A 16,180-nucleotide genomic window follows, 5' to 3' on the forward strand; every position below is an offset into this window, starting at 1 on the left:
CCACATTCAGCCGTCGACCTCTCACAAACACCTCCAGTCTTTTTGTTCCGGGCTCTGAGGTCATTGAGTTCATTCACATCTACATGCGCAGTAGTACTAGTGGTTATGATCTGTTATTTTGATATTTCGGTTATGTTTTGCACATATAAACATCATATCCTAAAAATATATATATATATGCTACCTGGAGTAGCCTATGATGGAAACCAGGATACTGTGTAAAATAAGATAAGATAAGATTAACCTTTATATTTGATATATAAATATATATATGAGTTTTAAGTTTTCAATCATAGCCAAATATGTTTTAAAAAATATAAAAGGAAGGTTTTCTTTTAAGCCATATCATTTTATGTATATAATATTTTGCTAAGATATTAATAAAATTAATTGTGTAAATTTCCTCTGCCGAAAACCTGGGATTGTTAGAAGTGAGTAATATGTTTGTTAGTATATCTTTTTCAAAATGTTCTTCTGTAAATTAAACCAAAAACAAGAAGTAGCATTAAAAACAATCTACAAACACATGTTCAATAGGAGATACAGAGGTATAGGTGTACAAAGAATTATAAAAATAATAAATAGAGATACAGAATATACATAGGGAATGAACATAGTGAATGGACATAGCCTGTACCGTCCGTCAATAAAAAATGTAGTGTACAATAAATAGATGTAATATGTAAAGTCTATAAAATGGTATATGGGATATAGTGTAAAGTAAGGTTAAAGTTTAAAGTGCACCAGTGGGTGCAAGTAGTGCAGATAGATGCAGATAGTCCAGATAATCCAGATAGTCCAGATAGTCCAGATAGTCCAGATAGTCCAGATAGTGCAGTTTTCATGTGGGGGTCAGCCTTGGTTGTGGAGCCCAATGGCTACCAGCAAGAAGGACTGACCCAGACGCTTTGTGTTGTGCCGACAAATAAAGACAATCAGAAGCCTGGATACTGTTAGAATCATATATACAGGGATGTGAATAACAAAGTTTCTCTCTTTATATACAGTCCATGAGTTTTTTCATGTTCCTTGTAGGCTAAACATCATAGCTATATCCCAAATTAGATCAAAACCATAAGGCTAAAAGCTTGCATATTAATGTGCATGTAAACGCACTCACAAGTCTTGATTCTTTCATTAAAATGTCCTAATATATATGACCTATGGTGAACATCAGTCAGAAATACTCTAAAAACTCTGAGAAAATCACAGTTCAGACATGATGTTTTGGATAAAATGGGGCTGGATAAATGTGAAGATAACTGAATTCACAGCATACTTTGTGGCTTAAATTCACTTAGATATCAGCATGGAACACATAAAAAACAGTATATGAACTGTATTGTGTCCCTGCTTCTTATAAACACTGGCAGAGTTGTTCTTATATGTCCCCTGATTCTCGAAACACATTGACAAGACACATCTTTAAACTTTGGACACCATCAGATATAATACAGGAACTCTGTAGTAAAGCAGTTTAGTGATGCTCAATTTTTTTTTATTACTTTTTGTGGAGATTTTTTGAGGCGTTATTAAGTCAACATCCCATTACGTGGCAACACTGGTGAGGGTTTACGTTGTTCCTCTTCTTCTGTGTTTCCCATGTGTCATCAGGAGTTCTGAGACTTTATACCGCCACATTACATCATTTTGCAGTCTTTGTGACTAATGCACCAAACCAGCAACCGAGGCACCGTGCACGTAATCACTGGACCCTTTGTACCTTTGTCTTCACGGCTGCCTTGAAATCTCCAAGCAGTGATGTCACACTAGCTTTACCTTTCTAATTATGTAATGTAACAGCAAAAGGTCTCAAAATCAATATACATGTGCCAAAGACAGAAAAAATAATGGTCAGAAGAACACCCTCGCCAACAATCTTGAGTGAATCTTTCCTTAACGACATTACACTACGGCCTCCCAAATTTTTGAGCTGATTTAACACCCCAGAAAGTGTCCACAAAAAACAAACATTAAGAACCTCTTCACCAAACTGGTAAGCCTATTTACAGTCAAATGATTGTGTTGTCCATCCAATGCAGGCACGCAAGGGTGAAATCTTTTCTTACCCGTGTTATATTGCTCTGTGTCACTGTTACGATCAGTGAACGGCAGATTTCTAATATAGCTCCTCTCAGTCTGTTGCTGTTCTAATATAAATATCAATTATGATGTATATAATCATTGATTTAACAAACACATATTGTCAAGTTTAAATGTACAGTTTTCTGTGAAAACGGATTGTAGTTGATGATACTACACTGAATGAAATAAGAATGTATTAATCCTCCGTACTTGAAGCTGCAGTTGATAACTTTGAGCAAATATGATAAGAAGTTATTTCTATAAAACTGTCATTAGGCTATATCCTGACAGAAGTGCATGAGACAGATACTAAAAGAAAGAAAATCAGGTTCGTCCTTGTCCTCCAAGTGCTCCTAATATCAATTGCAAGTTTCTGCCACGCCCGAACAAAAACAACCAAGCCGAGCCGAGGATCCTCTACAGCAGCTGTCAACTACTGCTCGCTAAACTCCTAAACTCCGATCAAACGGTCAAACTTCGACGATCAAATATGAATCAATATTTTACTGTAATGCCTATTTCTCACCTCAAATGTTTTCAGAAAGATCTTGTAGTGTACGGTGTAGCTGTAAAATGAGAAAGTGTGTGACCCGGCCACCATGAAAGCAGTTGAGCCAAAACAAAGCAGGGTCATGGGGGTCATGAGGGAGCCGGTCACAGAAACAACATGAGGAGGGGAACAGCGATGCACTTCATCTATTCTTACAGACTATGTGGATTCTACAGGCCACCTCACCAGTATGTGTTTGGACAGTGGGATGAAACCCACACATATGTCACAAAGATATAGGACCAGGGTCAGTATTTAACCCCTGGACTGTCGGTGTGAGGAAACGATGCTAACCATCTGACCTGTGATACAAAAACATGCATCTAAAGGCAATATGCCTTTTTCAATGAAGACATTTTGACATGTAGGACAGGACATGAGAATACTGCAGAGAACGCACAGGTGAATGATCATCATTGTATTTCTTAACACATTGGTGCTTTTCTTGGTATTTTTGTTATAAATTTGATTAAAGGGAGAAGATACAAAGTGATATCTGAGGATTGATTGCTGTGTCATCAGTATAGAATGTATAGGATCTACAGTTTATGGTGTAGACAAGTATCTAAATTCTACACAATATGGTATACCTTACCAGTCAGATAGGGGCGTCATTGGGTCTGAGGTCTATTGTCCGTCTATCTGGGGATTCAACTATATCGCAAACCAGGCCAGCCCGACATTCAGTACGTCTGTGTGATCGGACCCAGCAACATCAAAAATGTCAGCCCACATTTCCTGTTCTGATTTCATATCCATTATTTCTCTGTTGTACGTTTTTCATCATTAGTGCAGCAAAGCCACCCGGGCTGTTGTCTGCATATCATCTATTATTTCCCCTCTAAATTCCCTTCCTCCTGCATGAGCACAGTGGAAAACAAACAGACGCTCATTAGCATGTGTGACCCGTTGGTGGTAAACAGGCTTATTTCCACATGAGTGCAGTGCGAGAATGGATTCCACCGGGACAGTCGAGGTAGGTGGGCCCGCCGGCTGCCTTCATGGGGACTTTAATAGGGACTTAACAAATGCAAGTGGACAGGCACAACATTCTCTGGCACAGGGAGGTCATGTTGGTACAGTGAGCACTTGTTAGAGGGTGACTCACTGTATTTGGACTCTTGGGTGGCCACTGATATTCACTTCATTTTTAATGTGCATTTTTTTTCTCTCCCTCTCTCTCTCTCTCAGTGCTAATTGTTGGATTGTGACGGATGCCGAGCGCTCTCTGCCAGAGCTGAGGTAATGTGTGGCGTTCGAATAATGCTTCTGTGCTCTGCTCTGTGAAGTGATGAAAGCGGCCTGTAATTACAGGGATAATCAAAACTGTCAGGGGCTCTTTTATGGGCGTTTCTTTGTTTACTGTCTGCTTCTCTCACAGCACCATAAGCCGCTGGCCCTCCACGTCCTCAGACCTCAGCCCTCAAAAGATCCTTGCAACTGTACCTGTCTGCGTCTCAAAGAAAGTGGAAGTCAGTGTGATGAGATGAGTTGTTTTGAGGCAGTTAACTGATCGGTCTCCATCCAGCTCACAAGGCTACAGTAGTTTTTGGGAGCTAAAGAGGTCATGCAAGAAGGCCAAGGTTTACAGTTGAAAACCCTATTTAGCTCTATTAGTTTGACAGCGCATTAAACCTGCAGTAGGCAGACAAAAAAGAAAAAATTCCATAAAAACCTTTCAGCATATAGTAATTCAAGTATTCGGAGAGAAAACTAGACTTCTGCACCTCCTCATGGCTCTGTTTTCAGGCTTTAGAACATCTAGCCACTGATGGGAGACTTTGGCCAATCACAGGTCATTTCAGAGAGAGAGCGTTCCTATTGGCCGTTCATTCAACAGAGGCAGCTGTCAATCACTCGCGAACTCCGATCAAAGGTCAAACTAGGCGGCGCTGATCAAATATGAATCAATATTCTGTTACTGTAATGCCTACTTCTTTCCTCAAATGTTTTCAGAAACATCTTGAAGTGTGTTTAGCTGTGGCAAGAGGTGGGCGGTGCTTGGTATTTCCTCAACTGATCTCAACATGGCTGCCGCCGGGTCACAAACTTTCTCATCTTACAGCTAAACAGTACACTACAAGATGTTTCAGAAAACATTTGAGGCGAGAAATAGACATTATAGTAACAGACTATTGATTCATATTTGATCAGCGCTGCCTAGTTTGACCGTTTGATCGGAGTTGGCGAGTGATTGACAGCTGCTCAGAGACGGCGAGGCTCTGATTGGTTGTTTTCCTCCGATACGGGAAATCTTGCAGATGCCATTAGGAGCACCGGAGGACACCGGAGGAACATGATTTCTTTCAGATTACCTCTCTCATGCACTACTGTCAGGATTTAGTGACTGTTTTATTAATCATATTTGCTCCATTTCTACCCACTGCAGCTTTAACAAGGTCAGGTTTACTGGGACTATATCCACTGCAGCTTCCCATGATGACAACATATGCAGAGAGAAGAAAGAAATACACTAATATTTCCATAGTTTTCTTCAGCAAGCCCTCCCTATATTTGATTTTACTGTCTGTAGTCTACAGTTGCATCTGCTCCCCTCAAGATGGCAGCATTTTGGTGTCTTTTCAGGGGAAACCCTGAGCCAAATGTTTTTGCATGAGTTGCTACCAAGCTCCAAAAGAGACATGACTACGTGATATTTTTTTTGTGATATAATATTACAAGGCAAAAGGGGTTCAGAAGCATGCAAATTTGTGATTTTATTATTATATTCCAGCACATTAAACAAGGTTAAATAGCCTAACATCATATCGTAATGTAAAAACAACCACATGTTATTTTTATGTCTAGATAACAATAAGACAGAAATAACACAGTACGTTAATCCCTATAAAAAGGAATATGTGAATCTGAATAGGTGATATTTGTCTACATGTATGAATGACAGGATAATATGCATATAAAGACACAACTGTGACAGACTGCGTGGATGAGTGTAATTACAGGTGGCGCAGACAGACATGATCTTTGTATATAGGCAGCTCTCTGCTGTGTATTTGTCTGTGAGAGCAGCAAAACAACCCTGATCCTGGATTCAGCATCATCCTGGTTTTCCTTCGCACAGACTCGTAAACAGAGTCGCTACGGCGGTGAGCAGAGAGGAGATGGAAAACTCTGACGTCTCACTCTGTCGACATTTTATCTTGTTATGGACCTTTAAGAAGAAGTGCACAAAAAAATCATGCATGCATCAAATTGGAAAGTAGGTTTGTTTATATACGTAGGCTACTAGGTAGATTAATGACGATCCACTTTATATAACACGCTTGCCTCGTGTCTGGTGTGAATGTATTTATTCTTAATATTTATTCTTCCTATTTTTTTCTGTAAAGAATAATGCAAATTTGTGGATATTTGATTTTGGGTATAAGAATAACGTATGCATGGTCGGATGCTGTGTATTGTATATATGTATATATGTCTATATTTATGTCTATATATGTATATGTGGTATGCAGTGTGCACATGTAGTGCAATGTGCAGTGTATGTATGTATATATATATATATATATATTGCATGTTGTATTGCATGTGCATATTGTATATTATAAATAATAATTTGCGCATATAAGAAAAGATAACAAATAGTCAATATGATTAAGATAACTATGTAAGTAATGAATTGGTATTCTGGATTGATAACACATTTATATTTTGATAAGGATAACTATATCAGTAATTAATTTATATTTCTGTATGACACAGATTAAAGGTAATAATTATAGTTAGAATAATTATAAATAATAATAATTATAGTTAGACAAATTTAGGAAAATTTAATTAGAGTATAAGGAAGCTTGTTAATAATTAATAATTGACTTATGGAGAAGGGGTGGGATTAAATAAGTTTATACTTTTTCTGACTCCTTTTAGAATATGTAAATCAAGGCATCAAGTGTTTGACAATTTATTTTTCTTATGCTTTTCATTGTATGTAACTTGTTTCTGACTGTCCTCTTGTTGGTATGATCATTCTATTCAGAAAAAAAATGAATGAAATGTACAAGGAAAGTTGGTAGTAGTGAAGTGGTAATTGGGTGCAAATGATAATGCAGTTGAATGACACATGTTGTTTATTCTGTTAATGAACACAGAGAGATAAAACCGACCTTCTTGTGAGAGTACCAGACCAGTATCACTATGGTAACTGCTCTCTCCTATAATAGTCGCTGCTAAAAACTGCAGTAGAAGAGCGACGCCCACTTTTCACAGACTTTTGTAAGGAAGGAAGGCGGAGCCCAGAAAGCTTGTGGAGTGATTCATCTTGTTGAAACAGAGACGATCTGTGCAGCAGGGGCGCCGTGTTTACAGCGAAGCGAACAGAGCAGCAGCAGCAGACTGCAGACTGATCTACCGGAGAGGAGACACCTTCTGTGGACGGTACCTGCAACATTAATCTCTCTACTAAACTGCGCTACCCGCTCAGCTATCTATCTATCTACCCACATCGACGGAGGAGGCTTTAGATAACCCAGAGGACTAAACCTGGAGGTCAAATACTCCCATTTCTCCCGCTGAGATGAAGGTGAACCACCACAACAACAACGCGGTTGCATGATGAGCGGCTGAAGAAGAGGAGGAGGAGGAGGAGGAAAAGAAGGAGGCTGAAACTAGCTCTTTATCTTGGATATTTCCACACAAAAACGTCGTGCATGCACACAACACGTCTGTTTATTTATTGAACACGTTAAAGCCTCTTTGCATCCATGCTTGTTTGTTATTTCCCTGCAGCTATGGAGGCTGAAGATGCGGATTATCACAGAGGAGGAGGAATCCCCGCCGTTACTTTAACCGCATTGCTTTCATTATAACACATCAATGCGACGTCGTTTTCAGCAGGAATAAAAACACAACTATGCATGCATATTTTCTGGTCTTTTTTGCGTTTTTTTGGAGCGTAATTGGATATAAATATCCCTCCATCAAGCGTGTTTTTGTTGCAGCTATTAGCTCTCTCCATTAGCCGGCTGCTAACTGCTGCAAGATTAGAGATTAAAAACAAGCTTTTTTAATACATCTGAGCAGGTTTTGCTGCAGGTTTTTGCACCTCAACATATTTATTTGCAGGATTTGTGAGGATTTATTCATCCAGGAATGCGGTGTGTAAAGGAAAGAAGCCGCTTGACCTTGTTTTGGGGTGTGATGATGCTGCTGGGTCTGAAGTCCTGCCTCCGGCCCGCCACCGCAGAGAGTAAGTAACCACTGATGCTGCTGCTGCTCTGCATCTACACGCTGCTACACACACTATACACATGCTGCACTGATGGTTAGATATATATGATGGGAAATAAGATGACCATGCTTTGCTATACACACCGTGCATATAGAATACTGCATTGTAAATAGAGACAACCAAGTTTCCATTTCATTTTATTACATTTCTGTGAATTTGCACTCAGCCAATTAGCAAATTAGTGTGATTATATTCACCAGAAGTATAAAACATTATCCCTTATAAATTAACAAGAAAAATACCACTAATTTGTGAGGGAAATGCCTTTATTTATACTGCATTGTAAATAGAGACAACCATGTTTCCTGGACATTTTATTACATTTCTGTGAATTTGCAGCCTACTATATGGGAATTATATAATATAATACTATGTGTATGTAGGAACTATAATTATCTTTGTGGGAAAATCATTTAATATGTAATTTTGTTCTGTTAGTAGTAGTAGTAGTAGTAGTAGTAAATTAGTGTGATTATAATCACCTATATGTCCCTTATAAATTAACAAGACTAATTTGTGAGGGGAAATACCTTTATTTATATCCACTGCTGTTTAAACATGGGAAATAAGGTTAGCTTACAGTGAAAACACCATGCTTTACTATACACACCGTGTATATATGTAATACTGCATTGTAAATAGAGACAACCATGTTTTCTTCACAGTTTATTACATTTCTGTGAGTTTGCACTTAGCTTACTCTATAGAAATGATATAATATAATACTATGTGTATGTAGGAACTATCAATTCAGTTCAATTCATCTTTATGGACAGGCTCGAAGTCCATACATACAAACAACAATACACACATTACATACTACACTATATTTATCTTAGTGGGAAAAGCATTTAATATGTAATTTTGTTCTGTTAGTGATGCAAATTAGTGTGATTATATTCACCAGAAGTTCCTTATAAATTAACAAGAAAATACCACTAATTTGTGAGGAGAAATGCCTTTTATTCTTTCATTTTTGGGTTGCTGGAAAAAATGTGATAAATAATTCCTGACAATGATTTGATATATTTGATATCTCTGACTACATACATGCTTATAAATCAAACATTCTTACTGTATTAATTTAGATATTTTCCCAAGTTAAAGTCCCTAGAAGTGTACAATTCAACTTTTTCTCATGGTCTAGTGTTAAAAAAAGTTAACAAAAATCGCAATACTTTAAAATCGCAATACATATCAAATCGGCGCCCTAGTATCGGGATAGTATTGAATAGGGTGATAGTTGAATCATCCCAGCCCTACTAGTTAACTTTGTATTGGTGAATGCTGTGTTAGAGCTGAACCGAATGCTTCGAAGCTTTGGCCGTTGCTTTGTTTTTTTATTTTTGTTTGTTTGTTTATATATGAGTATATAATAATAATGTATAAATCCAAAAAGCAAAGCTTCGAATACCTTCGAATATTACTCACTGAAGCTTCGAAGCCCAAAAAATGGTATTCGTGACAGTCCTGTACTGTGTTATAGATTGTAGAAAGTCCACTTGTAATAGTGTAACTTGGTTATAAAACACTCACCACAGACAATGAGTCAGTTTAAGTGCGTTGGTAAATACATTACCATGACTCAGCCAATGGAGAAAGCCAGTCAAGCTATATATATATTTATTTATTTATATATATATATATATACACCACATTGTCAACTCTGAGTCACAGTGTGGTTAATTACAATCAACGAAAAGTGGAAGGCATCTGTGATCTCAGCAGAAAACCGCAAACAGAAATAGGATTTGAGAAATAAAAAGGTAGATGTTCCTCTACATCCAAAAATGTGATCTATCATTTTCATACTGAAGTAAGAAGAAGTACTGCAAACTGTGTCAATTTGCTTTAGACGCTTCAACAGAAAATAAACACATACACACACAATATTTATGTTTTGATTGTTGTAGTCACAGGAAGTCAGTGAAGTGAAGATGTGATGGTTTATAGCTTGGTCCAGTCCATTCAGTATCAGAGGTTCATCATAAAAACATGTAGCTACACTTTTATATATTTTTATATTTTAAGGGCCCTTCTAGGGACGGGCATTGGAAATTAGCAGTAGCTATAAATGCTGTGATGCAAATACATTGTTGTGCAATTCTCTATGTAACCACAGGGCTGAGGTTATAGAGTTTAGTTAGGGATGCACCGATCCAACTTTTTCAGTCCAGATACTGATGGCGATACCGGGGCTTTGGGTGTCGGCCGATACCGAGTACCGAGCCGATACCGGTGTTTAGTTAATAACCTGTATGCCTCACTGTGTGGAAGTGACTGGGATCATTCTTTTATGTGTAAGGAAACATCAGGCTTGACTTAAACATTGCTTTCCTAACTTTGTAAAACAAAATGTAACTGTAAGTTAACAGGAATTAAAATTCATGTGTAAACCTTTGTAATGCAGCAACAAAACTTAAACAGTGATTAATATTCCAGTATATCATGTTTATAGTATATAAACATAGAACTGAATTGAATAGATTGGCCTCATTGTCACCGATACCCGATCCAGCTATTTGAATAAGTTTCGGCCCGATATCCAATCCGGTATCGGTGCATCCCTTATTTTGGTCCAATGATAATCCATTGAACTTCTTTGAAATTTTGACTGAACTTTGAGATGCACCAATCGGTCCCGCACAGATGGCTTAGTGCAATGAATAGGACTTTTAATTGAAGCTTCTGTCAGCATGTAAACCTTCAAATTTAATGAATTTTTAAAAGCTTCTATATTTATTCCAAATTTCTTTTTATGTGTTGCCATCGGACTTTTTTTTCTCCCATGTTTCCAGTTCTACTGTAAACTAGGCTTCCTGATTCATCCCATTCATCATGACATGTCGGGGAGGGGTGGGTTTGGGGGATTGAACCAGGGTCTGGGTTTTAAAATAGAACAAGCCAAAGTACATTCGCAAGCAAAACAGACCAAGTTCTGTTGATTGGAAAGAGTGAGGAGCTTGTGAACTGTGTGTCATGGGGTTTACTGTTAGCTCCAGTGGTTACGGGACAAACCTGGAAGAAGCAGAGAGGTTCTCCCATCGAAATCCTACATTTATTCTCGCTCCGGCGTGGAGCCGTCTAAAGCTTCCTTGTGTGGCTAAACTCTGAGCATTCCTGCTGGTTTGCTGTATCAGTCGGGACTAAAGGGCAGCTGCTAGGTTCGGGTTAACCAGGTTCAGCTCTGTCGCTGCAGACACAGCCTTTCACATGAAGTTTTATCTGTCAAGAATGATCTTTTGCTAAAGCTTCCCAGCGCTTTTCTTCCCACCTTGACTCTCATGTGGAAAAGTATTTATGAATACGTTCCCCCCCTCGGGCAATCTGTCACTAACGGGATGGAAATGAGGAGTAAACAGACTTGCTGCAGTCTAGTGGCAGTGTATGAAGCACCAGCTCAGAGGGCGAATTGCTTCCTCTTTCTTGTCTTCTGGGACTTCTAGTGGATTTCCTCCGATTGTCTGCGGATAGTCTGGGCGCTGCGGCCAGCTGGGAAAAGGTTATCAAAAGTAAATATGTGATCTGGAGGCTCATCAAAGCTGAAGAGATAGGCTTGTGTACTCAGCTGTTTAAAATGTGTCAGTGTGTGAGGAGAGGGAGGGGGGGGGAGTTATTAAGCTGCTACACCTGCTATCGGCATTTTCTCTTAGCCGGAGCTCAAGATGTAAATTTTGATCATTTGTTTAGTATCTTCTTCACGAGCGCGGTCAGGAGCAGTTCCCATGAAAGACGGCCATGCTGGCGTAGCAGCGAGGCCACGGAGGGTGAAGCGTCGAGGCTGTGGTGGTGACGTAACGTCACTAGTAGGCAGTGTGTCTTTTTACAGGCCCTGGTGTTGGGATTGTATTAACAGGTATGCCGCTCGCTGAGGGCTGCTGACAGTGTGCACTGACAAGTAGATTATAGAGAAAGACATAACAGCCATACCAGCACAGTGCCTGCCTGCCTTAAATCAAGCCAAAGGCATTTTATAATGACTCACCAGAGGCTCTCACGTCCTCTCTAGAGAAGACTTAAACTCTCAGCAGTTTTTTGGTCAGAAAGCCTACAGTTCTTAAACCTCTATTTTATGTGGGAAAAAAATTATCCCCAATTAAAATGCCAAATGCAAAGAAAGGCGTTACGACTTTATCACATTTTAGCTTGGCACTGGTAGACTGCAAGCCACAGCTCCAGTGTGCTTTGAAACTTATGTCACAAGTGGGGTTGAAAGAGGTCAACCTCACAAGAGTTGCTTTTTAGGGAAAGAATTATAGGACGATCTTGTTTTCGCCAGTTTACTAACTTAATTTGCACAACTGGGCCCAACTTTCTTTTGTGTTTTTCAGAGAAGGGATGCTATCAGCCCTTTTTTGTTGGTCTATAAAATGGTGAAAAATGTCAGCTTGCTTTAGGGTAGTGTCATACGATCACAGTGGCCTCACTTTCTGTGTGTAACTGACTCCAGAGCTGCTATTCAGTGGATAAGTTTAGAACAGGGGTTCTCAAACCTTTTGGGGCCAGGGACCCCTTACAGGGGAGAAAATTGAGGACCCCCTCATAATCGTAACACTGATTAAGCATAATGCGTTCAACCATTTGTACTCTTCGATGCCATTAGAACTATTTGTATTCTAAACCTTTTCAACCTAAATACTTCAGACATGTTTCATAGTGATAAACAGAAACATATTTCAGTTTGAGTCATGTTAATACTACTGTACTTATGTACTTTTAAACAGAGGGTCATTTATTCAAATTGCACTTGGACTCAACTTGACAGCATTTACAGCCTACATTTCAAGTAATTGATCTTAAAAGCTTTCAGAAAATGAACAGTAGTAAAACCTAATGAATCCAGATATTTAAACACATCAGTCTAAAGCTGACTTTCAGTAAGTTCTTCAACTTAAAAATAATTAACTTATTGCTGTGTGTCACAATCATATCAGAGTTTCTATTGGCCCAAAGCTAACGTGGGTGGGAGTAATGGACAGAATATGCTTGTTTTATTGGCACAAATGGTCCCAATCTGTAGATATGCACTTTTTAAGGATACAGCACAGTTTTATAATTTACAAAAATATTATTTCGCAGACCCCCTGACAGAGTGCCAACGACCCCTGGTGGTCCCCGGACCCCACTTTGAGAACCACTGCATTGGAGCATTTGAGCTGCACGACTAAAGATCCTGATTTGTTAGATCATGTTCACCATCAGTCACAGTTTCATTTATTTTGAGCATGAAACATACTCTGCCAGACATTTGGAAATATGAGGTTGCTGATATGTTTTTGTTGACGACAGCCAAACATTTTACATTTAAACATATATTTTTAATGCTCTGATCTAATAGTAAATTATTACTGATTGTTAAAGCTATAATCGGAACACAGTGTTTTGGAGAATATAAAATGGTGATAGCTGGTAAGTTAAAGACCCTTCCCAATAGTGAACCTCGTTGAGAGGTTTGCACCACTACCAATATGTTTTGGGGAACTGCAGATTATGGTATTAGCAATACTGTCTTATAATATTCTGCATTGAGACACTGATCACTGATCTTACTTATTCACATTAACATCAGTTTGTACCGAACGGTTTAACTTCTCTTTAAACTTTGATAATGATGCATAAAGCATACATGATCGCCCACTTGTTGAAAATGGTAGCGAGATAAAAACAACAGTGCATTTATTATGACGTATTAACTTATTTTCTTAGAGTATACAGTGATGTTTACAGCCCTGAGGTGTGACATCTAGTGTGTAAATACGTATAGCAGGCGGCACATTGCTCTAGCTCCAGGTGTTACCTTCAGGGCAATCCCTTGATTAAAAGAATGACATTTGTTTACACTGATTAAACCTGCAACACCAACGCTAATGTTTAATTATAAAATGTTGTAATTGTCTGCTTGTCTTTCCCAAACCTCTCCGCGTCACATGCATACAGTAAAACTTTATAGACCAGCATTAAAGTTTTAAGGCGACAACCTGTTAGCTGGTCGGTGTGAATTTTCCATGACTCACTGCCCTCCAGCTTTTGAAATCTAAATCCTCCTCACATTGATGTGCGATAATGGCCTCCGTGTTTCTGTGGCTGCTGCCGGGGCTTCAGGCCAAGTATTGTTTTAGAGCGCAGCACACAGGTGGGAGTAAAAGTTGGAAAGGCGAACACTTCACCTATCATCGCCGATCACCACCATCATCGTGTCTTACCAAACTGTTCCTGATGCTGGTTCGGATCCTTTGCTGTTGTACTTGTTTTAGTTCAAAGTATTTCTCCGTCTAAATAGAAACAGAGTCTACTGACTGTTGCATTAAATAACAAAGTACGACTCATGAGGTTAAAAGCAAATGTAAACAAATCTATTTTACCCTGAACATGAAATTGCATAAATACATGTTTTTACAATTTGTTCACATCAAAGTGGAGACAACTGTCCTTTGTTGTCTGTCCTTTGATCAAAAGCCCGGACATGTTCGCTCCTGTCGTATATAATTCTTCAATTCACTAGATCATAGCCTGAAGCAGTCTTTGCATACACTGAGACTTATCCAGTAGGAGCCGCTGTACTGCTGTTATCATCCATGTTAGCAGCGGCAGCATGGTTCTGGTCCGTCTGTTGGTTGGTCCACTGCTTTAGTCCAGACTGCAAGGTTCAACGGTTATCAAATAACAACAAAGTTAATTGTTATGTTTAAACTTTAAGTAAATTCATCTGGAGTTTCAGCCACATCCTCTAATGCCACCCAACTAAACTCCTGTTTCCAGGATGATGTTTATTTCTTCTTTACATCGGGCAAGTGAGTTGTTAGATTTAATAGCCCGACGTGGCATTTTACTCAACCCAGGGCAAGCGGGCAAGCCTTATTGCTGAGCCTTGGACTGAAATATTGAAACAACTTTCGATAGGTTGCCATTTTACTCAGACATTCATAGTCCCCAGAGGATAACTCATACTGACTTTGGTTGACATCTGGGATTTTGAGTGAAATGTCTTCCAACTACTGAATAGATTGTCATGAATTTAGTACAGACTGAGATTCATGGATGAATTGTAATAACTGGTGACTTTTCTTTGTGTCAATACTACTGACTAAAAACCTGCAGAACTAATCACATTCCCATCAGCCTCAGCTATACTTAGGGTTAAGTGCTAATTAACAAATGTGAGCACTAAGGATGTCATAATTGTCAATGTCAGAACTGATAATTCGGTACCAAGTAGATGCCAAAATTCTGAAAACATGACGTTACTCGTTTCTCTACAGTACTATAGGTCTTCCCGGGGACGAAATAAAATGTGTTTGGGACGCAGTAAACTCACTATCGACTCGTCTAGGGGACACACCCTATTTTTCCCTGATAATGCTACATTGTGAACAACAAATCTATGTTGAAATCAGCAGGACGAGAGCTAGTTAACGTTAGCTGTCAGATCCGTGCAGGACTGTGCTGCTTACCGGCTGCTAAGAGCTAACGTTAACTAGCTCTCATCCTGCCGATGTCAACACGAGAGGTGCCATTTACATTATGATGAGTTCAGGCTCTATTCAGTGAAAATGAGGATTGGGCTATGGTAAATTATAACGTTATCAAGAGGTGTTCAAATGTAATCTTGTAAATGTAGTTTTTGGCGAGAAACTTGACTACAGTTGTTTGAAGGGGAAGTTTTTATGACCGCTTTTAACTTGATAACAAAACTAGTATGCAAATGATAATGAAGGAGTGTATGTTGAAGTACATTGGATTTATTGTTTTTACCTTTGTTTTTTACTGTGGTATCGAGAATTGTGGAATTTCACTGATATCGACTACTACATTTCTGGTGTCGTGAAGTTCCTAGTTAGCATGCTAACAAGCTAAGATAAGATGGTGAACATGGTACACATTATACCTGCTAAACACCAGCATGTTGGGATCTTAGCATGGTGACTGATGTTGGCATGTAGCACAAAGCAACCACTGTGCCTCACTGAGCTGCTACCTTGGCTTTGGACTCTAGTTTCATGAAGAATGATGGTGTCAGAGTACTTTTGAAACTCCTCCGTGATTCATTTTATCCTTTGTTTAACAAGTTGTTTTGTCCCATGTACTGTATTTGATCAACCAAGACAAGAGCGTGTTTAATGGATGACGTCTTTTATTGTAGAATAGTTTCTTTCTATGCCTTTGATGTCGTTGTGTTATAAAAGCTTGATAAAAGCAGGCCGGCATGGAACAAAAAGAAGTGGGGTCACATTAGGCGGACACAAGAGCAACAATAGCCTGAAAGCAGAGCAATGTCAACTTTATTGCGCTGTTAA

At 38.9% G+C, this 16,180-nt stretch overlaps 1 protein-coding gene across 2 annotated transcripts in view; it reads left to right on the plus strand.

Annotated features, from left to right (window-relative positions):
- The first annotated feature begins 7,608 nt into the window (after window positions 1–7,608).
- LOC141783853 (insulin-like growth factor 1 receptor) overlaps window positions 7,609–16,180 on the plus strand; it is a 51,447-nt gene continuing 42,875 nt past the window's right edge. For both annotated transcript variants that reach the window (XM_074661444.1, XM_074661454.1), the window contains exon 1: window positions 7,609–7,844. In XM_074661444.1, coding sequence (XP_074517545.1) covers window positions 7,748–7,844 — 97 coding nt within the window. In that variant the 5' untranslated portion in view covers window positions 7,609–7,747. The remainder of the gene's footprint in view (window positions 7,845–16,180) is intronic.

Source organism: Sebastes fasciatus, chromosome 2, assembly GCF_043250625.1.
Source record: "Sebastes fasciatus isolate fSebFas1 chromosome 2, fSebFas1.pri, whole genome shotgun sequence".
Lineage (NCBI taxonomy): Eukaryota > Metazoa > Chordata > Actinopteri > Perciformes > Sebastidae > Sebastes > Sebastes fasciatus.